General features: G+C 46.6%; 2 protein-coding genes and 1 long non-coding RNA gene across 3 annotated transcripts; 1 reads left to right on the forward strand and 2 right to left on the reverse strand.

The window, feature by feature from the left end:
* Positions 1-1773: 1773 nt before the first annotated feature.
* Positions 1774-5678, reverse strand: KRT31 (keratin 31). Its single transcript, XM_054458255.2, has 7 exons — positions 5262-5678; positions 4983-5065; positions 4484-4640; positions 3510-3671; positions 3291-3416; positions 2894-3114; positions 1774-2222 (listed from the first exon to the last, which is right to left on the reverse strand). Exons 1-7 carry the CDS (start codon positions 5607-5609, stop codon positions 2069-2071), a joined length of 1251 nt encoding a protein of 416 aa, XP_054314230.2. The 5' UTR covers positions 5610-5678; the 3' UTR covers positions 1774-2068.
* Positions 5679-10534: 4856 nt separating this feature from the next.
* Positions 10535-20727, forward strand: LOC129017651 (uncharacterized). Its single transcript, XR_008495082.1, has 3 exons — positions 10535-10626; positions 16558-18445; positions 20558-20727. It is a non-coding gene; the product is annotated as an uncharacterized LOC129017651 (long non-coding RNA).
* LOC129017650 (keratin, type I cuticular Ha7-like) lies at positions 14647-19906 on the reverse strand. The gene is made up of 7 exons (XM_054458258.1): positions 19478-19906; positions 17983-18065; positions 16770-16926; positions 16307-16468; positions 16106-16231; positions 15532-15752; positions 14647-14761 (listed from the first exon to the last, which is right to left on the reverse strand). Exons 1-7 carry the CDS (start codon positions 19904-19906, stop codon positions 14647-14649), a joined length of 1293 nt encoding a protein of 430 aa, XP_054314233.1.
* Positions 20728-22472: the final 1745 nt, after the last annotated feature.

Genomic DNA, 22472 nt, shown 5'->3' on the forward strand with positions numbered 1-22472 from the left:
ATAAAAATAAAATCAGAGGGCTGGCAGGGTTGTGTTTCTCTTTAAAGGATCCAGAGGAGAATACTTGCTTTTTCCAAGGTCTAGAGATGACCTGCATTCTTTGGCTCATGACCCACTTCCTCCATCTTCAAATCCTTCAAGGACAAGGCAGGTTCTTCTCACATCGCATCACTCTGACCTATGTCCATAGTTTCATCTCCTTCTCACTCTTCTGCCTCCCTCTTCCACTTTTAAGAACCCTGAGTCCACCTGATAATCCGAGATAATCTCCCTGTCATAAAGTCAGCTGATTAGCAACTTTAATTCCATCTGCAACTTCAATTTCCTTTTTTATGTAATCTAATATGTAATCTAACATATTTCCAGGTTCCAGGAATTAGAACATGAACATTTTGATGAGGGATGGAGGGGACAATTATTCTGTCTACCACAGGAGCTATTAGCGTACTTCTGTATTATCGTAAAATAATATACATAAGCAGGATGTGGAATAAACAAACAAGCAACATGAGAGAGAGCCTCTGGACTGAGTTTGACCTTGGGTTTGGAGGAAATCACAGACACAGGGTGAATCATAGTAGAGACAGAGTTCCAGGTCAGAGGCTTCTCACAAGCCAAGCAGCAAAGCACAAATCCAAATCCATCCTGGAACTTGAGTTTTAAAAAGAAGAATCAAGGGAGAAATAATGGTGGAGAGAATCACTGCTTTATCAAAAAAAAAAATATATATATATATATATAAAATTCCGATTCACTTGATCATTTTAGGACACAGGACTATGTTTCACCCAAGTGGAGTCTGATACCCGCTGGGAAAGCCTGGTGTGGTGGGAAAAGTCAGAGACCTCTGATCCCTTCAGATCAAAATGGCCCTCTATGATTTCAGGAGGTCTATGCTTAAACACTTCCATGGGTCTTCATGAGAGTCAAAGAAAGATGCCCTTTCTTGATAAACACCGATGCCATTGGGCACCAGCATTGTCCCTTTCAGTACTCAGAGTTCCTTCTAGCACCCATCAGCTGTTTACAGTGCCAGGGGACTGGGCCTTATAATAGCACTACTTGGGGACCAGTTTTTTAACAAATTGTAAATAAGTTGCGGTCAGGAACTGTGTCTTTCTTCATGTGTCTCTCCCCATCCCACCACCCAGCATCTGCACAGAGTAGGTATTCAATGAGTACTGGTTGGATTGAATTGAGAAAGGCCAAAGGATCAAATAAAGAGTTGATGGGGTCTCTAAGACCTGGAGTCGAGGACGGAAGACAGAAGCTGGAAGCCCAGGCTGATAATGATCGACCCACACAAGGGAAAGGAGGAATTCCTGGGCATAGCAGGGCAGGTCAGAGGGTTTCTTTGCTGGGAAATGCCTGGACCACCAATAACCCAGAATAATACAGCACTGAACCCGAAACTCCTGCTGAAAGAACATGAGTTTTCCAGAGCTTCTTTCCAGCCAGCAGCTCATGCCTCCTCCATTCAGATTTGGATACAAGCAGCTCTGGGAGATGTCCAAGTTAGAAGGGAAATCCAAGAATAGCTAAGGGGAGATAGGGACTGCAGCACTCAGCACCTCCACCCTCCTTCCCACTGGCCTGCCTGCCTGCCTCGCTCCTGGGTCCAGGGCACCAGATTCACCATCTGCCCCCGAGGCATGAAACTGCTCCGGTATCCAAGAGTCAGGCCATTATACGGCTTGTCTTTCAAGTGGCTTTTTATAGGGTACTCAGGTGATGAGCACGTTGAAACAAATGAATACAAATGAAAAAGGCGTCTGCTTTGCCAAGGAAATGATATTTATTAGGAGGTTAAAAGGGAGGGCCACTGGCACATCAGAAAGTTCTCTGGGTGAGCATAGGAAGGAACAAACCCCCAGGAAGGAAAGGGTGAGCAGGACAGTCTGGAGTAGTTGGGGAGGCTGCAGGCTTTGGGTGAGTTTCTTGGCTGCCTTACTGGGGCAACTCCAGCCATGCAAATGATGTTTTCAGGCCCCTTTTGTTGAACCAGAGCCAGGTCACAGCTCTGGAGTCCTGCGCCCTGCATCCTTTCTCCTCCGGCATTCCCTAGGTTCTAGCGCACGAAGGAATTGCAGGGCCCACAGCGGGGGCGTGGGGCACAGGGTGTGCAGGGGGCAGGAGGGACGCAAGGGGTACAGGGATTGGAGACACAGGGTCCGATGGGCTTGCTGCACGCATTGGTCGTGGCACAGGGATTGCTGGGCAGACTGGAGACAAAAGAATGATGTGGAAAGGTGAGTTAAGGGAAATTTTAAAATCATATGCCAGAGATATCCCCGAGGGTAAGAATGCCTCTCAGGACTTGGCCTGGCCTAGAACATAAAAGGCATAGGTTCCCCTGCTACAAAGATAACTCAAATTGTTAATGGTCTCCCTGCCATAGAGCACCAAGGTAAACAGAAACTCTGAAACTCTGATGTCTACTCTCAAATCCATTCATGCCAAACTGATGACATGGGGTGAGTCATTTACCTTCTCCAAGCCCCAGTTTACTTTCCTGTAGACTGGAGGGAATACTGATCCAGCCCACCTGTGGTAATTATAAGATCAAATCAGGTAGCCTATGGGAATGTACCCACTAGACAATACGGTATTGTAAAAAGTAAGGCAATGATCACATATCATGCAGTCATGCATATTATCATAGTAGAATGCAAAGACTTGGCAGTGCAATTTCAGTTTGTACATCAAACAACTCTTGCTACCAAACCATTTATGTTTTAAATGATGGCCATATTATGTTGTCTGAGTTCTGTTTGAGCATGTCTAGTGTGAAGGCATAAAATTTCCTTTCCAAGGCATGCAATCTTTGTATGGTGTCTAACTATTACACTCGCACGTGCATCACTTCATCAAACACATCTGTCCATGTACTCACTTGCAGTCCTCGCTCTCCAGGAGGCTCCTGTAAGTGTTGATCTCGCACTCCAGCCGGGCACGCACGTCCAGCAGCACCTGATACTCCTGGTTCTGCCGCTCCAGGTCACTGCGGATCTCCGCCAGCTGGGACTCCACGTTGGTGATCAGGCTCTGCACCTGCGACAGCTGGGAGCTGTAGCGGGCCTCGCTCTCTGTCAGCGTGTTTTCCAGAGAGTCTCGCTGTGGTGGGGAAGATTGGGAATGTCAGAGAGCTGCTCCTTCAAAGGGTTTCTTCATAGGATTCTAAGGAAGTCACAAGCTCCAAGAGCTAAGGAGAGTGTGTGGCCCCAAGCACATCCCTGGGACTCTGCCTCCCAACTTCCCATCGCTCACCAGCAGGTCTGAACAATACACACCAGGTTGTGCTGGGCCTGCAGCTCGATCTCCAGGGCATTGACTGTGCGTCTCAGCTCAATGATCTCCGCCTGATAGGACTGCAGCTGTTCTGAGCTGGATACCACCTGCTTGTTCAGCTCCTCGGTCTGAAACACCCAAGGGGAGAAAGGATCAGACCCTGCCTCTGGGGCCCTAGGGTGAGCCTTGGGTCCTGAATGGCCACGTGTTTAAATGCCCACCTGTGTGGTGAACCATTGCTCCACTTCCCTGCGGTTGGTTTCCACCAGGGCCTCATACTGACTCCTGGTCTCGTTCAGCACCCTGTTCAGGTCCACAGTGGGAGCAGCATCCACCTCCACATTGAGGCGGTCTCCAAGCTGGCAGCGCAGAGTATTGACCTCCTATGGATGCAGAAAATACAAGAGTTACTATGCTCAGCAAAGAATGGACTCTAAGGAATGACATTGCTTGTTGAAACCCTGTTAGTCTATTTTCTCAGAAAAGAAACTTTGAGTAGAGCAGTTTGTGACAGCTCAAGGCACTCCATGTGGCATAGCCCCCTCTCCACCATCTGCTGTGCCATGGCACTTGGCTTCAGAAAAAAATCCCAAACGTTTGCTTGGATGCCACTGAAGGATGAACTAATTGGTGTTCAACTTTCCCAGTTTACAATTGGCTGTGAGGACCTCAGAATGCAAAAAAACTAGGCTGTGCAATTTCAAACTGTGTATCAAAACACTCTTGCTATCAAGTAAGAGGTAAGAGCATGTCATGGCCCCTCCCGAGAGAGAGGAAGAAGCTTACAAACACTCTTCACCAATACTTTGAAAGAGTAGAGACTCACATTTATAAGGTTTGATTTTTTTACTTGACCTTTGCTGAAAACAAAAAAACAAAAAACGAAAAAAAAAAAAAGACTTTGCAAAGCAATAACACTGCAATGCTAGGACTCATTCTACAACTGTTGATCAATTTCAAGCACATGGAGCTGCTCTGAGCAACTCGTATAATGTGCTAGTTTAAAGTGAAAGATGTTTCCTGTCTGGGAACATGAACAGGTCTTATCTCTCTCCAATTTTTCTCTTGCCATGATGTTTTTAAAGGAAACCCTCAGCCTTGTACTCATACTCTGCATTCTGCTGCTCCAAATCACTAAAGCTACCCTGAGCCACAGGCTGAGACAGGTTTGTGCATTTCTCATTTCTAGTCTCACCTGCTCGTGGTTGCTCTTGAGGCAGAGCAGCTCCTCCTTCAGGGACTCCACCTGGGCCTCCAGGTCGGACTTGCACAGGGTCAGCTCATCCAGGATCCTTCGCAGACCGTTGATGTCCGACTCCACCAGCTGCCTCAGGGACAGCTCGGTCTGGTACCTGCACAAGGACAGGGTCTGAGTACTACCTGGTAGATCTTCAAGACTCACAGGAATGATTTTTGATAACCTCATGTGCCTTATCTTTCCACTTTCTGTAATGAATAGGCCTAGGAGACAGAGGTTTCTGGAGGCTCCATCAATACCCAGTATTCATCCCAAAACAAAGAGATTGATGTGAGTCCTCATCTACTTTGTATTTCTTTGCTTGGTTCTCCCCAATCCTCTGCAGAATCCTTCACAACAGGTGGGTAGAGCTGTTTTCAGTACAGCCATGGAAATCCCTTTTCTTTAAAGATTAAACAGAAGAAATGGACACTAGTGCAAATTCCGAACAACTCACTTGGTTCTGAAATCATCCGCAGCCAGCTTGGCGTTGTCGATCTGCACCACAAGCCTGGCATTCTCAGACTTGGTACACAGGATCTGGGGAGTGAGAGGTGGCTTAGTGAGGACTGAAAATAAATATGAAATCATCAACCTTTTAGAAATGACTTAAGCCATTTTGAAATAAAAGAGGAAGCAAGAATTATGACAGCACAGAAGCAAGAAACACACTTCTCTATCACAGACAGAATCACAGCAAACTCTCTTGCTTGGAGATGACAGCAATGCCGCTCACCTTCTGCTGGAGCTCCTCAATGGTCTTGAAGTAGGACTGGTAGCTGGGGCACAGCAAGGGCTCCTGCTGCTGGGACCGCTCCCGGATGAGGTTCTCCAGCTCCGCGTTGTCCCGCTCCAGCTGACGCACCTTCTCCAGGTAGCTGGCCAGGCGGTCGTTCAGGAACTGCATAGTCTCCTTCTCGCTGCCATTGAAGGAGCCCTCGCAGAACCAGTTGCAGTTGCTCACATTGGCGGGGATGTTGCAGGCCCCGGGCAGGGTGCAGCCATGGCAGCTGGGGGGCACACAGGGCCGGGAGGAGCAGCTGGTGCGGCAGCTCAGGCTGGGCAGGCAGAAGTTGTAGGGCATGGTGCTGGGAGGGAGGGAGTGAGTGCCTGGCTGAAGACAGAGTCTAAATTCTCCAAGCCACAGAGCTGTGGGTCTCCTTCCTCTAGGGAGCATTTATATCCTACTGCAGAGGGTGTGGACACAGTATGTAATGTCTTTTTTCTTTTTATTTCTTCACTTCTTTTCAAACGCGCTTTCCTTCAGTCTGTTATTTGCCTTCCTCTGAAGAGTCCCTTCTCCCATAAAAATCTTTACTTGGGCTTCTTGCTAAGTCAGGACTCCTCTGCAGACAGTCCACCCATGAAATCAGAGTTCTGTGGTAGGCCTTCAAAGAGGCTACACAGTCCAGCCCAAGTATCTGCCCTCATTAATTGAGGTGCTGATCCATCCAATGACATTCTTTTGTGTCACATAATCCTGCAGGCCCATAAACATACTTATGTCCTGGTCCACCTGCCATTTCTAGGGAGAAACATGGATTGGTTTGAGGAAGAAGTTGCATTAAGAGGCCACAGTGGACTGTCTTTCCCTCTGCATTTAGAGAAGAATCTTCAAATGATGGAGCATTCCATGCCTTGGAAGCCTTAAGGTGGATGACTGGAATCAATGGAGGACATGACTGAAAAGATTAGACAGCGATTTGTGTTTTATGGGCCCATGTACTACTTCCCCCGCCCCATCACCACATATTACTTAAGAAAATTGTAGAGGAGAGAATTTTAAAGGTAGAGGCTTTGATAACTAGTTTGAGAACAGAGAAGTTTCTGGGGTAAGAGATCGTTTTGAAAGAAGGCTGAAAAGTGCAAACTGAGAGAGCCATAAAAAATGCATTTAAGGCTGGGCACAATGGCTCACGCCTGTAATCTCAATACTTTGGGAGGCCGAGGCCGGCGGATCACGAGGTCTAGAGATAGAGACCATCCTGGCCAACATAGTGAAACCCACCTCCACTAAAAATACAAAAAAATTAGCTGGGCATGGTGGCACCCACCTGTAGTCCCAGCTACTAGGGAAGCTGAGGCAGGAGAATCACTTGAACGTGGGAGGTGAAGGTTGCAGTGAGCCGAGATGGTGCCACTGCACTCCAGCCTGGCAACAGAGCAAGACTCCATCTCAAAAAAAAAAAAAAATGCATTTAAATAATCTAGGAAAGATATTTAGGGGCAGAGAGAAAGGAATAAGGAGGTCTTTGTCAAACATTTCCTAAGGTTATCCATAGTATCCGAACAGAGTAGATGGATATGTTAGGAAAGTCAGGAGATAGCCCAAAGGGGCCTCCACAGCCTGAAATCACTTGTAGTTGATCTTTAAACTTCATATGAATTGACCCTATATTCCATAATATATCCATGTTGGCTTTAATGTTTTTATTTATATATATATAATATATATATATATTTTTGAGACGGAGTCTCACTCTGTCGCCCAGGCTGGAGTGCAGTGGCGCAATCTTGGCTCACTGCAAGCTCCGCCTCCCGGAGTCACACCATTCTCCTGCCTCAGCCTCCTGAGTAGCTGGGACTACAGGTGCCCACCACCACGCCCGGCTAATTTTTTGTATTTTTAGTAGAGATGGGGGTTTCACCATGTTAGCAAGGATGGTCTCGATCTCCTGACCTCGTGATCCGCCCGCCTCTGCCTCCCAAAGTGCTGGGATTACAGGCATGAGCCACCACGCCCAGCCGGCTTTAATGTTTTTTAAAAACCCCTCTTAAATTTCCAGTTAAACTTTCAAATACTTTGCCCAATTCTCTAAGAGAAATGGATACATCAGGAAGATGTACCATATTCTGCCCTGGGCCTCCCATCTCCAGCCCGACTGGAGATGCCATCTGCTTTAAGAACCAAAGGTCTAAAGGTACCAAAGGAGGTCTCTGTGGTTGTATAATTAAATCCAAGGACCTGGGCACCGGGAAAGAAAATGCTGAGCACGGCATGAGCAAGGGGGTTTTGCAAGGCAAGCTGGAGTCATTTGGGGTTGCTTTGGGAGGTGAAGGAAGGCACTAGAAGATCTGAGGAAGGGGTAGCCAAAGTTCTGAATATATAAAAGTTGCATAATTATAGGCACCGTCAGGTACCACCTGCATCTCAGGAGGTAGCACCCCCATCTCCACTGTGGCTTTGGCTGCCAGCCAGAGCTGCTGTTTTATTGACAACTTATTGGAGTGCTTCTCCCATTGAGCTTTCATGATGGTATTCATGTCGCACTCTGCTTGAGTCTCAGATAAAAGGTCCTTCATCTACACTCCCCAAGACCATTAGCACTGCTTATTATAATGCCATTCAGATGAAAAACCCCACAGCACTACAAATAAGATCTAGACTTATAATAAAATCAATACGTCTTTGTTTCCTTGCAAGACAATTAAAGGGGGAGAAATAGGCGGGTCTACAGGCTGTTACCCCTGAGACTCTCCAGAGGAAGGACGCAAGGCTAGGTGGCAGCTGTCTGTGGGGAGCTTCTGTCTCATTTCATCTGGGCTTGGGATGAATGGAAAGGCTTGTGCATCTGATTGATGAGCACTAGCTTGTAGATGACAGCACAGGTCTTCTGCTTCCTAACCCTTGTCAGCCTGCTCCAAGCACTGGCTTTCCAGCAAGCAGCTATTTCCTCAGCCCTTTCTTCTTCCCCAGCCAGGGAGGCTTTAACCTAAGCCAAAACTAAATGCCAGCAGTATTCTCCAAGCTCTTGGTTCCTATCTACTGATTGGCTGGCACAGCCTCATGGAGACTGTAGTCAAAGAAGAGTGTTTAGGCTCTAAGTATGAGAAGATTCAAGGACTGGATTGACAAGAAAGCAAACATAGAATTTTTGTACAATGCAGAGAGATCAAAGAAATGGAAAGAGATGGAGACAAGCAGAGATAACAAGAAAAAGAAGAGACAAGGAAGAAAGTTGGGAGGAATCCTCAGAATCATGCAGCAAATCAAACAAAGTTAGCCCAGCTTCCAAGGGACTAACCTGGAAAATGCAAAGCTGAGAAGAAGCCACGACAAAATAAGCCAATAGACTGAGGAGTGGCCCACCGTGCTGAGTGTCCCACAAGGCGTAAATGGAGTTGACTCATAAAAGATCTATGGACACAGGACTACAGCTTCTGAGGCCTCTGAAAGAAGTGACATTGTTCCAAGGTGTCCAGACCAAAGCATCACCTCTGTGATCCAGCTTGAGATTTGTTTGTGGCTGAGAAATATACTGCCGTCTATACCCAGGCAGTGTAAAGTCTAAAACGAGCGACACTGCCTATTCCTGAAGGAATAAGGAGTGGGAAGAGAAGAAAGGAGAAATGCAGCAGGGAGAGTCAGTCCTGCACTGGCTGCAGGTCATGGCCAGTCGGCAGCCACACAGAAGATGTAGGAGAGAACAAGCAACCCCTGTTATCTTCTGGTTACTCCTAGATATTCCTTTTTCTCTCTGCTTGTTGCCCTGCAGAATGTGAAATGGCACAAGAATTCAGGATGGGGACCACAGACAGACTAGCTGGTGAGTAAACACAATGCTGCCATCTCTTGTGAATCTAGCCTCTTTCTTGCAGTGTTTTCAAGATCTCAATGGGCTTGAGTGAATTTTCTCCTTGAATTAGTGGGGAAAATGGGACCCCAGGGTTGTAAGGTCCCCATGACCTCACACAGGCAAGGGGTGGAATTCATGTATTCTCTTGATTTCCTAGTTGGAATATTTTTAAATTTTTTTCATTCAAGGAGAAATTGAGCTGTCAATGGACTATCAAACCCACATTCATTATCCAGTTCAATTTAATTCAGAACACATTGATTAGACAGCTTCTCTATGCTGAGCATATGACTAAACTAAAACAGAAGAATCATAGTTCTGGTGAAAAAAAATGTCTTTTTATGAACAATTCAGGCCAAGATGGGTCCTCAATACGTATGAGAAATAGCCAGAAGTTAAGAAAAGGAGATATTTAGAAGGTGTAAGATGGATGTTTAAAAATATGTTTGTATTCAATATAAATAGAAAACGGGTACTGGGTGCAGTGGCTTGCATCTGTAATCTCAGCACTTTGGGAGGCTGAGGTGGGAGAATCACTTGAGCCCATGAGTTCAAGACTAGCCTGGGCAATATAGCAAGACCCCATGTCTACAAAAAAAATTAAAAATGAGTTTCAAAATTAGCCGGGCATGGAGGCACATGCCTGTAATCCCAGCCACTTGGGAGGCTGAGGCAGGAAAATCTCTTGAACCCGGGAGGCGGAGGTTGCAGTGAGTGGAGATCACTCCATTGCACTCCAGCCTGGGCAACAAGAGCGAAACTCCATCTAAAAAAATAAAAATAAAATAAAATTTAAAAATGAGCCAGGCTTGGTGGAGCACACTTTAGTTCCAGATGCTCTGGAGGCTGAGGCAGGAGGATTGCTTGAGCCCAGGAATTTGAGGTTACAGTGAGCCATGATCACACCACGGCACTCCAGCCTGGGCAACAGCAAGACCCCATCTAAAAATTAAAAATAAATAAAAAGAAAACTGTACATGTGACATTATGGGCATTAGTCACTTGTTGAACATCTACTGTGTGGTTGGCACAGTCCCAGGGGCAGGGGACATGGTGGGGAAGGGGGATATGTCATGTCCCTGCCCCCAGGAACTCTGAGTCCTGCTGAGCAGACAGGTCCACAGCTAGCATAATGTAATGTGATTGGGCCTTCACCCAAAAATATCTCCTTCCCCTACCCACTCCATTTCTTCCTACACCCAGCTCTGACCCAAACCCCATTCAGAGCATTCCAATCTAGCTCATGATTTTCAGCCACACGGCGAGGGGTTGAAGCCATTTCAGGTTATGCACTTGATCCCAAAGGGTTGTTTGTGCTTCGTTCTCTAAGTGACTCATAAGCAGAATTCAGAGAAGTGTTCTCATTAGAATCTTGTTCCCTTTAATAATCTAGTCTTCAGCCAGGTAGGGTAATGAATTGTTTTGGCATCTTGTTCTTGTTGCTTTGGAGACCACAGGAGAGGCAGTGGTGATGGCCCATCACTTGAGCCCTGTGGCATCCCCACAGGATCCATGGGCATCAAGGTAAGTTTCAAAGCAAATGAAAGAGGCTTTTGCCAGGTGCAGTATAAGAAATCATTCCAGGGATGTGGTGTGCGCAGAAAAAGAAAAGCACCCACAGTAAATCAAGCAAATTGACAGAGGAAATAGAAAGGAGAATAAGGCTGGTGGAGGGAAATGGAGGGAGCACGCAGTCCTGCTGGTGAGTGGACACAGTTGTGCCCCCTTGAGACTAGAGAGACCTCCTGAGGGCAGAGGGCCTTGGAGACCAATGTGAATGACTGAGGCAGGTTGTATAGGATGTCCAAGAACTAGGGAGGAAGGAAGGGAAAGGGACATTTGGATGCAATAACCAGCATCAAACGGGGGAGCCTCCAGGCGATGGCTAAAGGCCAGAAGCTGAGTCTAAAATGCTGATGGGAGACAGCACCGAGAAGGTCATCCCTAGGGAGATCCCAGACCCTAGGATGCCTTTGCCGTAAAATCCATCCAGGATTTCAGAGTGGTCTGAACGTGAAGTTTTATCCACATGTACCTCCAGCAAGGCCCTCACAATTGGGAACAGGGAAAGAGCAGGGAAACAGAAATGAGAAGACTTGGGGTTGAGTGCGTGGAGCTGCCCCTCACCTGCTGTGAGGTGCGGAGGGGTCATTTCACCTCCCTACGCCTGTACTTCTCCCTCTGCATGATGGGGATTGTGATGTCTCTTCCCCTCTCTCAATGTTGTTTGGGGCCTCCATTTGGATACAACACGAAGTACTTTAACAAGTACTTTGTAAATGGTGAAACAATGAACATCTATAGGGATTCTATTTCCCTCCTCCTCTTTCTCAATAGACAAGGTGGTTTTATAATGGCAGGAGGTAAGTTGAGATTCTTTGGCAACTCCCAGTTTATTAAAATTGCCAGAGTCCTCAAGCTTCAAGATCCTGTGAGATACTAAAGAACTTTTATTCCTTGTACCACCCTTTGTGGCATAAATTCTCAGAAACATTTCTTCGAACGTAAACATACTCATTTCCTTCAAGGAAAGGAATCAAAACAATGGGGTCATTATGATTCTATCATCCTGTTGACAAAATCTGAGACTTGGCCTCTGTAAAGCACAGTGGTTAAGAGCACAGTTGCTGGAGGCAGGCTGCTTGGATCTGAATCCTGGCTTCACCACCTAATAGCTGTGTGACTTTGGGCATGTTACTTAACCTCTCTGAGTCTTGGCTCCTTGTCTGCAAAATGAGGAAACAATAGCATTGGCTTTCTAGGATTGTTGTAATGATTAAATGAGTTTACCCATATGACTGTAGCTATAATTTAGACCAGCGCCTGGCTCATAGTAAGAGCTTCATGGATATGTGGTTCTATGACAATGATGATGATGATGAAGCTATATGATTTGATGATGATGATGATGATGATGATGATTCTGGTGATGGTGATGGTAATGATGACCTGTGTGGTTTCCAGGGAAACTCTTCACACACAACAAACACACAGACGCGCGTGCACACACACACACGTACTGTCTCATCAAAGCTAATCTTTTAATTAGAAATGAGAGAACACTGGATGTGAACTTAAGAAACACAGGTCAATCACCCTGGGGCCCCACTGACTCACTTTATGTCACCAGCAGAATCCCTTAACCACTGAATGACTCACCTTCTCTCTCTCTCCCTTAAATGGGAAGGACAATGCTTGCCTACGCCGTCGTGGTGCAAGAATAAGCGGGTTTATTTTGTTAGACAGCTTTGAACTTGTTGGATGAAAGGAGCTATTTAAGTACAAAGGAGGTGAGGGCAGCTGGGTCAGGTACTAAATTAAGACTAATCAAGATGGCTCTTCATTATTGAGAGCTTCTCTTGGGTAGGTGCCCAAGGGGTGTGTCACGTGTGCCAAAACAGTTTTATCACTTGAGAAAAAGAACAGAGGAGGGAAGGGTGTGGCAGCCTCTGACCGTTCTTGGGCTTCCTATGCTGGAAATCCCAGTGTCTCTCAAGCAGATCAGTCCTATGTACATGAGCAGTGACCAACAAGTAAGATGCTGGGCTTGAGAGCAGTTGGAGGCAGAGCAACCAGATTCTCACTTAAGCTCCCTCCAGCCTTGGGGCTCGGGACTGTGGTCACTCCGGCACTACAGCTCTGTATCAGGAAGACCTGGATTAAACCAGAACCAGCTGTAATTGTAAATTTTTCAGCAAACTACAGTGATTCGGAGAATTCACAGAGCAGAAAGGGAAGACCAAAACCAGCTCCTAAAGTAGGTTTGGTGGTTCCACTTCAATGCTTGTGGTTTCACTGATCAATAAGACTTAGAAAGCAGGGATGCACAGAGTTGGGGGGGCTAGAAGACCTCCTACAGCCATCTCAACCAGCTCCATCAGTTCCCTAAGTGTTCCCCTCAACATCCCCATCAGTGATTCTGAAGCCTCTGCTTGTCTCCAAGGATGGAGAACTCACTGCTTCTCTTCTCTGGCCAGCTGTGATGCTGAATTCTGGGGGTGTGCTGATTCTCAGCCATGGCTATCAAAATATGGAGCTTTTGATTCATGTTCTACTGTCTGCAAATTCCAAGCCGGACAGTTGCCAGAAGGACTCACCAATGGGGGTTACTGGGGAGGTTGGATGGGTCAGCTTGTTTGGGCCTTTCTAGACTGATAGAAATAACCATCATGTAATGTTTTCAGAGCTTGCAATGTAAAAGAGAAAGGCTGTATCCTGATCTGATGGTATGAGGGATTCCTCACTGGAGGACATATCAGGAGGGCAAGGCCAGCCCTTTCTGTAGAGGGTCTGGCTAGTCAAGGGCTCATTCCTCAAATAAATCTCCTAACCCAGTGTTTCTCAAACTTGAACCAACATCAGAATCACCTGCAAGTCATGCTAAAGCAGAATGCTCGTTCAGAAAGTCAGGGGTGGTGCTCAAGAATGTGCATGTCTAGCAAGTTCTCAGGTAATGCCAGCGCTACTGGCTGGCAGACCACGCTTTAAGAACCACTGTCCTAAACCTTCTAATGTTTAATTTATTTCCCCCTCAAAGCTTCCAAAGAACAGGCTTTGGATCTGGTTCAAAGAGACTGGGTTTCAAGTCTTGACTCAGCCACCAGCTGAGAATAATAACAGCTGCTTCTTCTTTGCAGGGCTGATGTGGAGCCCTGTGACACAATGTCGGCGAAGCCCCAGCCAGTGCCTTGCTCATAATGGGCATGTCATCCTAAAAGCTCAATTTAAGTAACCTGTTCTGGGCCTTCTGGTTCGTGTTCTATTGTCTACAAACTCCAAGCCATACAGCTGCCAGGACTCACCAGTGGAGCTTACTGGGGAGCTTGGATGGGTCAGGTTGTTTGGGCCTTTCTAGACTGATAGCAATTACCATCACTTAATATTTTCAGAGTTTCGCAGTGGTCTGTGGTGCCGCAGACTTGAGCTCTTCCTTTACACGAGGACCAGGTGGCTTATCCAGATAAAAGGGAAATTTTACTTAGCGTCTATATTTTAAAAGCTCTATCTGTAAATCTGTCTCCAAATACACTTGGTGAGGTCCAAGGTTGGGTATCTCTCCTCTGTGCCACCTTGTCGCAGTCCCATTTTTAACTCTAGCCTTCACTGGCTTTGCCATCTCCCAGAACCACTCTGGTGAGCCAGCCACAACCCCCGTCTACAGAAGCATGTGGCTCAAGGAGTTCCCAGCAAGGCTCTCAGCATGGGATGGAGATGCTGAGGCCGGACTGCACTGGGCTCATTCTGCTGCAGAAGCGAAGTTTAATAGCAAAATAAAAACAAGGGTGCCTGCCCCATCTCAGAGAGATCAGGAGGCAACAGAAGAGAGAAAATGGAGCACTTGAGACACATTGAGGGGAAGAAACAAATCCAGCCATAGGGGCTGAGCTGCTGGACTCAAGCACCTATCCACGGAGTGGCACTGTCTCTCTTCAGTCTCCTGACTGGCTGGCCAGGGAGGCAAGGCCCAGGTAGCAGGCCTGCAGAGCAGAGCCTAACGAGCTGAAGACACCTCCCCTTTCCCAGCATCTCGGGCTGAGGAGTGTGTCAGTATCCAGTTGATGAGCAGGGCCCTTGGGTGGCCCAGGAGCAGGGGGCACAGGCTTCAGGGGCTGGACTAGGAGTGCTGAAGGCTGGGGTCGCGCACGGGTTGCAGGGAAATCTGTATAGAGAAAAAAGGTGTTTGAAACATTGGCATGAGAAGTATGTGAAAGACAAAAGTATATTATAGACACTTTAGAATTAAAGTGTGAAAGAGGACTTTAGACCTTAGAGGTCCCTCTAAGCCTGAAAGGGGCAATGACGTGCCCATAGTCCACAGTGGAGCTGGAGCCAGAACTCAGTGTACCTGTGTGCCAGGCCAGGGTCACGTCCCATGTGGAAGGAACACAGCAGAGAGAAAGGCAGAAAGGCCAGAGGAACAAGAATGGCCCAGAAGTCAGCCACTGATTCCATTTAAACACAGCCCCTCATAGTGTTCCTTAGTGCTTAAAAGGGTATATCAGCCCTCTGACCCTTTTCACAGGGCTACTGTGGAACTAAAATGAAAGAGTCAGTGCACACGCCCTTAGCAATACTTTAAATGCTGTGAGCACAAAGAATACTCATTATTGGAATACTTCTCCTGGAGAGAATTTAGCAAAACCTGAATGTGCTGGGCACTCAGTATTTTAGCCCTCTATGGGAGTAGCCAGCAACTGGGAGCACAACGTGGTCAGCAAAACAAATGCCATGACCTGAAAACTCCTGTACACCCTCATCTACGTCTAGGCAGGCATTAGCTCACCAGGCCTAGTGGTAGCAAGTTTGTCTCCAAAGATGGGATCTGCAATGCCACCCCCACCTGGCCTCCAGAGCTCCTTTTAGGTCATTCCCAAGAGAAGTTATCTGGTTTGCACACAGTGTTGACATAGACAACAACAGGGTACGTACTTGCAGTCCTCACTCTCCAGAAGGTTCCGGTACGTGGCAATCTCATTCTCCAGCCGGGCCTTTACGTCCAGCAGCACCTGGTACTCCTGGTTCTGCCGCTCCAGGTCGGCCCGGATCTCAGACAGCTGTTCCTCCATATTGTTGATGAGGCTCTGCATCTGGGCCAGCTCTGTGCCATAGCGGTCCTCGGCTTCACACAGGGAGTTCTGTAGACAGTCCTTCTATAATATCAAAGAAAGGAGGAAGCAAGTTAAAAATCATGGATCTCCAACCTCTTAAGATTGTGACACCCCAAGACATTGCCAGGTCCAGAGAGCAATCTAACTCCCTTTAGCTGTCTTCAGCCAGAATAACTAACACTCTTCATGGTAGACCTTTAAGATCAGAGCCCTCTGACCTGAGTTAATGTTGATTCACTCAGCATCCACATCTACAGGGAAGTGCCTCCAAAAGAGTTGAAACCAAGGTTTAAGCTGAGTCTGTGCTTGGTATTTGAGGCCTGTACTGACCCCAGAGAGCTACTCATGGGTAGTGGGTGCCAAGCTGGGTCTCCCATGCGTGCAGAGGGACTCACCAGTGTGTGCTGAGCCTGAAGCTCCACCTCCAGGGCGTTCACCGAGCGTCTCAACTCCAGGATCTCTGACTGGCAGCACTGCAGCTCCTCAGAGCAGGACATGGCCTGCAGGCTGATGCCTTCAGACTGGAGCACAGAGAAACATGGTCACCTACCTGCCCAGATGGAGGCCAATCCCCGCTGCTTAGCAGTCCTCCTCACCTGGGCTTGGAACCACTGCTCCACATCCTGGCGATTGGTCTCCACCATGGCCTCGTACTGGCCTCGCATCTCCCCCAGAACTCTACTCAGGTCAATGGTGGGCTCAATGTCCAGCTCAATCCGGAGCTTGTCTCCCAGCTGACCCCTCAGAGTGTGGGCTTCCTGTAGGCATCAGAGGAGTATGACCCACCTGCAGGGCCCCCAACTGCCCTTCACCCAGACTCTCAACTCCCACTTTCCATCCTCGCCAGTAATTTCCCTGTGCTTCTCTGAAGATAAACCGCTGCCTTCACCAGCCTAGCAGCTTCCAGAAGCTGTGGATGAGAAGCAATCTCCCACCAAAAGCCAGAGCTCACCTGCAAAGCTTCAATCCCAAGCAGAAGGAAGCCTCCGTTTTTCTCCCCCAGATAAGCCTGAATTCACCTCCAGAAAGTCTCAATGCATCACACCAAGGGTCACACACCTGCTCATGGTTCTTCTTGAGGCAAAGCAGCTCTTCCTTCAGGGACTCCAGCTGGGCCTCCAGGTCACACTTGGTGAGGGTGAGGTTGTCCAGCACCCTGCGCAGGCCACAGATGTCAGCCTCCACCAGCTGGTGCAGCGAGCACTCTGTCTCGTACCTGTAACAGGAGTTACAGTTAGAGAGCAGGAAGGGGCACCAGGACATGACTCCCAGCTCGCAGCTGTAAGTCCACTGGCCTGCCCTTTGCCATCTAATTGTGAGTTGGCTTATCCTGTGTAGTGTGCTCAAAGCCCAGAAAGCAACAGGATGTTCCCCACTCAGTCAATACTAAGCACCTGAGATGAACCAAGGGGAGCAGCTGGTACTGAGGATACTGTGATGGACACACAGCCAGCACCTGCCTTTACAGACAATGGCCCAAAAGGGAGGAGGCAAAGTAACCAGGCATTTGCAACACGGTGCAATCACTGCAGACCCCTCTCTACAAGCCCCATACCCAAAGGGACCCTGGATTCCCTCTTAGAGTAAAAGCCACATTGCCAGCGTGAGAGGAAGGAAATGGCTTTCTTTAGCTCTAGAAGAGTGAGACTTGCACAGTGCCCTGAAGAAAGATGAAAAAACACAATGCCCCTTCCAGCACCCGGGGTAGACCCCCCTCAGGTGGTGTCAACCCTTTGACTTTCACATGTTTTCGTCTTAGGCTATGGAGCGTGATTTCTGCTATGAATTATCAGCACTCACAAATTAATCAAGCTGCAGCACAGAAACATATCCTTATTAAGGCAACAGTTTCACAGGAAATTGCTTCAAGAAAGGAAAATTTGGTACAAAATTTAAAGCCAAGTCCCAGCTCTGCCACTCAGTACCCACATGGCTTCTGGCAAGTCACACCAGCACCCCAAGCCTCAGGGTCCCCACCTGTGGAGGAGAGGCTATCCCTGCCCGCCTGCTTCACAAGTTGCTTACCAGGTGGATGGTGCATTCTAGCACATGTTGTAAACTGTTAATGCTAAACCACTGGAGAGTGGATAGTTTTTCAGGATCTTGAGCTTAATGCCCTTTGTTCTCTCCTGCTGTAACTACTGGGTTGGCGTCGGGGTCAATGACATCCGATGCCACATGAGACAGAAGCAGCCAACTTGGCATTGTCCCATCCCCATCCAACCCCAACTCTCACTTGGCTCCTTCCCATCCCTGTCCAACCCCAACTCACTTGGTCCTGAAGTCATCCGCAGCCAATTTGGCATTGTCTATTTGCACAACCAGCCTATTGTTCTCCGATTTGGTGCACAGAATCTGGGATAAGAAAGTAGGCTCAGTAAGTGACTTACTGATCCCAGAGACACCTATAGCCTCGGGTGAGAGGAAGTTTTATTGGCTGAAGTTGAATCTACAGCATCCGCCTGGACAACACAAACTCTCAAACATGCAAGAGATGCTTTTGTGGGTGTGGGAAGGAAGATGTGCAAGAGACTTCTTGGAAAAGGATGAAGACATAGAGTCAAAGGAACCAGGAGATGGAAGACAGTAGCAAACTGAACATATAACAAAGACTTGCTTTCATTTTGCCAGATATGATGCTTAGCCCAATATAAATAAGAAGATCTGGCCAGATGCAGTGGCTCATGCCTGTAATCTCAGCACTTTGGGAGGCCAAGGCAGGTGGATCACCTGAGGTCAGGAGTTCAAGACCAGCCTGGCCAACATGGTGAAACACCGTCTCTACTAAAGATATAAAAGTTAGCCAGGAGTGGTGGCGCATACTTGTAATCCCAGCTACTCAGGAAGCTGAGACATGAGAATCACTTGAACCTGGGAGGCAGAGGTTGCAGTGAGCTGAGATTGCACCACTGCACTCCAGCCTGGGTGACAGAGCAAGACTTTGTCTCAAAAAAAAAAAATCTGGAATCTAGGCCACAGAACAGTGGACAGGCTATGAATGTTTTAGATAAAGTAGGATCTGTTCTAAAGAAGATCTTTCCTCTGGTTGTCCAACCTCCCCACAGGTCTTCTCTGAATCTAGCCAGGTTTCTGTAACCCCTATTTTGACATTCCTTGTCTTCTTGTCTCCAAAACTAAGATGTAGGCTCTTCAGAAGCTTTAACTGGATAATCAAAGGTGACAATAGATATGTATAAGAGGTTGATGCTGTTGTGTGGATAGACACTGCCTTGGCAAGGATGTTAGGAAATATTCCTTTTGCCCTGTTTACTGCACCAGAAGTTTCAGTATACTGCAACTTTCATAAACTTAGCATGGTTTTTGCATGGTTTTCATGAAAATAGCATGATTTTTGTGACTACGATTTAGGAATTTTTTGTGCTGAAGTTAAGTAAGCATGAACTCAGAATCCTGGAGTGATAAATTCTACATCTCATCCTTTACAAATTCCCATTCACCTTCACTCAAGAGATTCTCTTCCCACATTTAAAAAAAAAAAAAAAATCCATTGCTGACCCAGGGTCAGTAATCTTTTTTTGTAAAGGGTCAGATGGTAAATATTTTAGGCTTTGCAGACCATACAGTCTCCATTACAATGACTGAACTCTGCCACTGTAGTACAAAAGCAGCTGCAGACAACATACAAATGCATGAGCATGGCCATGAACCAATAAAACTTTATTTGCAAAAGCAGGTGGTGGGCCGGATTTGTCCGACAGGCAGTAAGTAGATTCCTGACCCCTGATCTGGTGCACCGCAAACCTCACCTTCTGCTGGAGCTCCTGGATGGTGCAGAAGTAGGACTGGTAGTTCGGGCACACGCTGGACTCGTGGCACTTGCTTCTCTCGTGGAGTTTGGTCTCCAGTTCTGCATTGTCCCGCTCCAGCTGGCGTACCTTCTCCAGGTAGTTGGCCAGGCGGTCGTTCAGGAACTGCATGGTCTCCTTCTCGTGGCCGTTCAGGGTGTTTTCGCCATAGGCCCCACAGATTCTGATGTTGCCAGGAATGTGGCAGGTGCCTGGCAAGGGACAAGCAGTGTGGCAGGTTGGGGGCAGACAGAGGCTGGGGCGGCCCAGGGGAGTCGACCCCACACGGACTCGATTGGCATGTGCCACATTAGCCAAGAGGCACAGAGAGGCAGCGTTGGCCTCTGAAACCTGCCTGCTGAGGAGGGAACTGCAATGGCCAGAAGTCATGGTGCTAAGAGGCAAGATCCTGCTTTGCCCACAGTTGGATCTGCTTGAAACCAAAATCTTCCTTCTCCTGTAGACCTTATATAAGCCTTAGTGGGTGTTGGTGCAAGAAAACTGGCATTTTCCTCATTAATATTTATGTCAATTGTTATACAATCACTCTATTAGTCAGTGGTTTTTGTTTCCTATAAAGAGTTAATGAGCTCATGAAAGAGGCCCTAACCTCTTTCTTCCCATCACTTCAGGGTCCTGGAAAACAGAGAAAACAAGGTCTTCTTCAAGCAGCCCACTTTCTGTGGCTGTGACATCTTTCCCCTTCTGTCAGCTTATGTCTATGAAATAATCAAGAACTAAAGGCTCCTAAAATTTCCTGCAAGTCTCTCTCACTCCCACATTCTTTTCCTACCTCTGAATGTTCCCAATGCAGCAAAACCTAAAATATTAGTCAATCAGGCACATTGAAGAAAGGGAAAAATCATGATTTGTTTGTTTTGATAGATATTTGTAGAGTGCCCAGTGCAGAACAAACGCACATCTAGGCTGTCTTGTAAGAAGGAGATTTTAGATTTTAATAAGAGAGATAAGAAAGTAAATGATCTTGATAGTATGAAGACAGTAAAAGGAGGTATTTAAAAAAAAAAAAAAAAAAGAGAGAGAGCTGCAAAAATTTTGAGGTGGAAGAAAGCTCACTGAGAGACCAGAAAAAGACTTCATGGAGTAGGGGATTTTCCAAATATGTTTTTAATGATATTTTTTATAAAGGGTTGGGGAGTGAGTTTCTCTCATACAGAACAAAATAAACACGATCAAACATTTGGAAAATGGAAAATAGTCTAGTTGTGTTGGTATTTATAATGGAGACATTATCCCCAAGCCCTGGAAAGTTGCATTGAGTCCAGGTTGTGAAAAGTCTTGAATACCAGGACCATGGTCTTGAGGCAAAGGTGAGTGAAAGGTAGGGATCTGCCCTGGAAGACGACTTTCAAGTATAAGGAAAAATAAACAGCCAGGTTCCTTTTGAAGGAAAGTAGCAGAAAAAAGGTGGAAAGTTCCTTTACACAAATTATTAGAAAACTGAAAATGAAACCTAAGTTCAAAAATTAATCTTGGTGTTTGAAAACTAACACACTTTTTAATATTCCTTGGGTTAAATAAGCAATCAAATTTAAAAATTTTTAAGTATTTTGAACTGAATTAAAATCAATACACAACCTATAAAACAGATTTTGGCAATTAAGACTTTCCCTGTGCATACATGAAACAGATAAGCATTTTGGGAGTGAGAAAAAAACGGCTCATAATAAAACTGATGGTTTGCAATTTTCAGAAAATAAAATTATGCTTCTGTGTACTGGAGTCTACAGGCTAACTAAGGCAGGCAGTGATTAACACTTTATGGTGTCTGTTCTCAGGGCCTCACCCACCTTCCCAGGCATCTTTCCTTTCTATTGACCCTTTCACCAGACTGAGTCCCTCATCACCCTTGTTTACAGAAGATACATACTCAAGAACTTTGATCTTTCATCTTTTGAAATATTTTTGCATTTCTTTGAAATGCATCTACCTTGATTATCCATTGCTTGGGAGACTCTAGAACAAAATTTAAATTTCCTTAATCTTCAGACACACTCAGAGCATCAGAAGCTTTATGGCCTCCCCTATTTCTAAAACAAATAAGCCAGTGGCCATTTGTTCAATAAACCCTGGAAAAGGGCAGCTAGCCAGCTTCCAGTCTATGCTAACAAAGATGTTAATTTGACCCCATTCCTAAGATGAATGAATTCACCACAAGGGCCCTTGAAGCAGTAAGTGTGTGTTTCAGCTGGCCCTACAACATAGCATCTCCAGGACGAAAGGGACTTCAGGGTCCTCTAGTCTAGTACCCATTTGCATTAAATCCCTTTGATGACCTTCCTCCAACTAGTCATCCAGTCCACCATTTTCCAGGAGAGCTCACACCATCAGTTCCTGTGGCTTACAAACAGCTTCCCAGGCTTTGTGCAAGACACTGGTATCCAGAAAATTAACAGCAAGTAGCTCAGCCTTAAGGCACTCACATTATAAAGAATTTTTAGCAAGTCTTCACAAATCTACCTTCGTGTTACCTCTCCCTATAGCTTTTGTTGGGTCATTCATTCATTCATTCAACAAATACCTATGAAGTACCTATTCTGTGCCAATCAGGGACTGAGCTGGAGGCTAGTAATACATTGGCAAGTAAGTCAGAGAGTTGGCCCTTTAGTTCATTTACTCTCCAGTTCTCCCCATGGTGTCCCATACAGGATAAATCTAATCATTCTGCCATATTCTCAGCTCTTTGTGGCAGATGTGAGATTTCTTACTCCTGGTTCTGCATTCAGCATGGTTCAAAGTCCCCTTGCCATTCCAAGAATGTTTCTCTGGACATGCTCCATGATGTAACAGTTCCTATCACTCTTAAGTGCGGGCTGTACAGTGGGATTTCTGATTAGTTTAGATTGAAAGGCTGCCAGTAGATGGCCAGAAAACCTTCTTGCCCAGGACTTTTGTGTAAACCATGCTGGAGCCACTGGCTGTTCAGCCATGACAA

The sequence above is a fragment of the Pongo pygmaeus genome, chromosome 19, assembly GCF_028885625.2.
Source record: "Pongo pygmaeus isolate AG05252 chromosome 19, NHGRI_mPonPyg2-v2.0_pri, whole genome shotgun sequence".
Lineage (NCBI taxonomy): Eukaryota > Metazoa > Chordata > Mammalia > Primates > Hominidae > Pongo > Pongo pygmaeus.

Bases quoted from the DNA above. Each gene is read 5' to 3' on its own strand.
- KRT31 (XM_054458255.2), bottom strand. From the start codon at position 5,609: ATGCCCTACAACTTCTGCCTGCCCAGCCTGAGCTGCCGCACCAGCTGC. The intron at 3,672-4,483 runs GTGAGACTAGAA...CTGCATCCATAG, and splicing joins TCAAGAGCAACCACGAGCAG to GAGGTCAATACTCTGCGCTG. The intron at 3,417-3,509 runs GTGGGCATTTAA...TGGGTGTTTCAG, and splicing joins AGCAATGGTTCACCACACAG to ACCGAGGAGCTGAACAAGCA.
- LOC129017650 (XM_054458258.1), bottom strand. From the start codon at position 19,906: ATGACTTCTGGCCATTGCAGTTCCCTCCTCAGCAGGCAGGTTTCAGAG. The intron at 16,927-17,982 runs GTGAGTTGGGGT...CTCCTGTTACAG, and splicing joins GCGGATGACTTCAGGACCAA to GTACGAGACAGAGTGCTCGC. The intron at 14,762-15,531 runs GTACGTACCCTG...TTCTCTATACAG, and splicing joins CTGGAGAGTGAGGACTGCAA to ATTTCCCTGCAACCCGTGCG.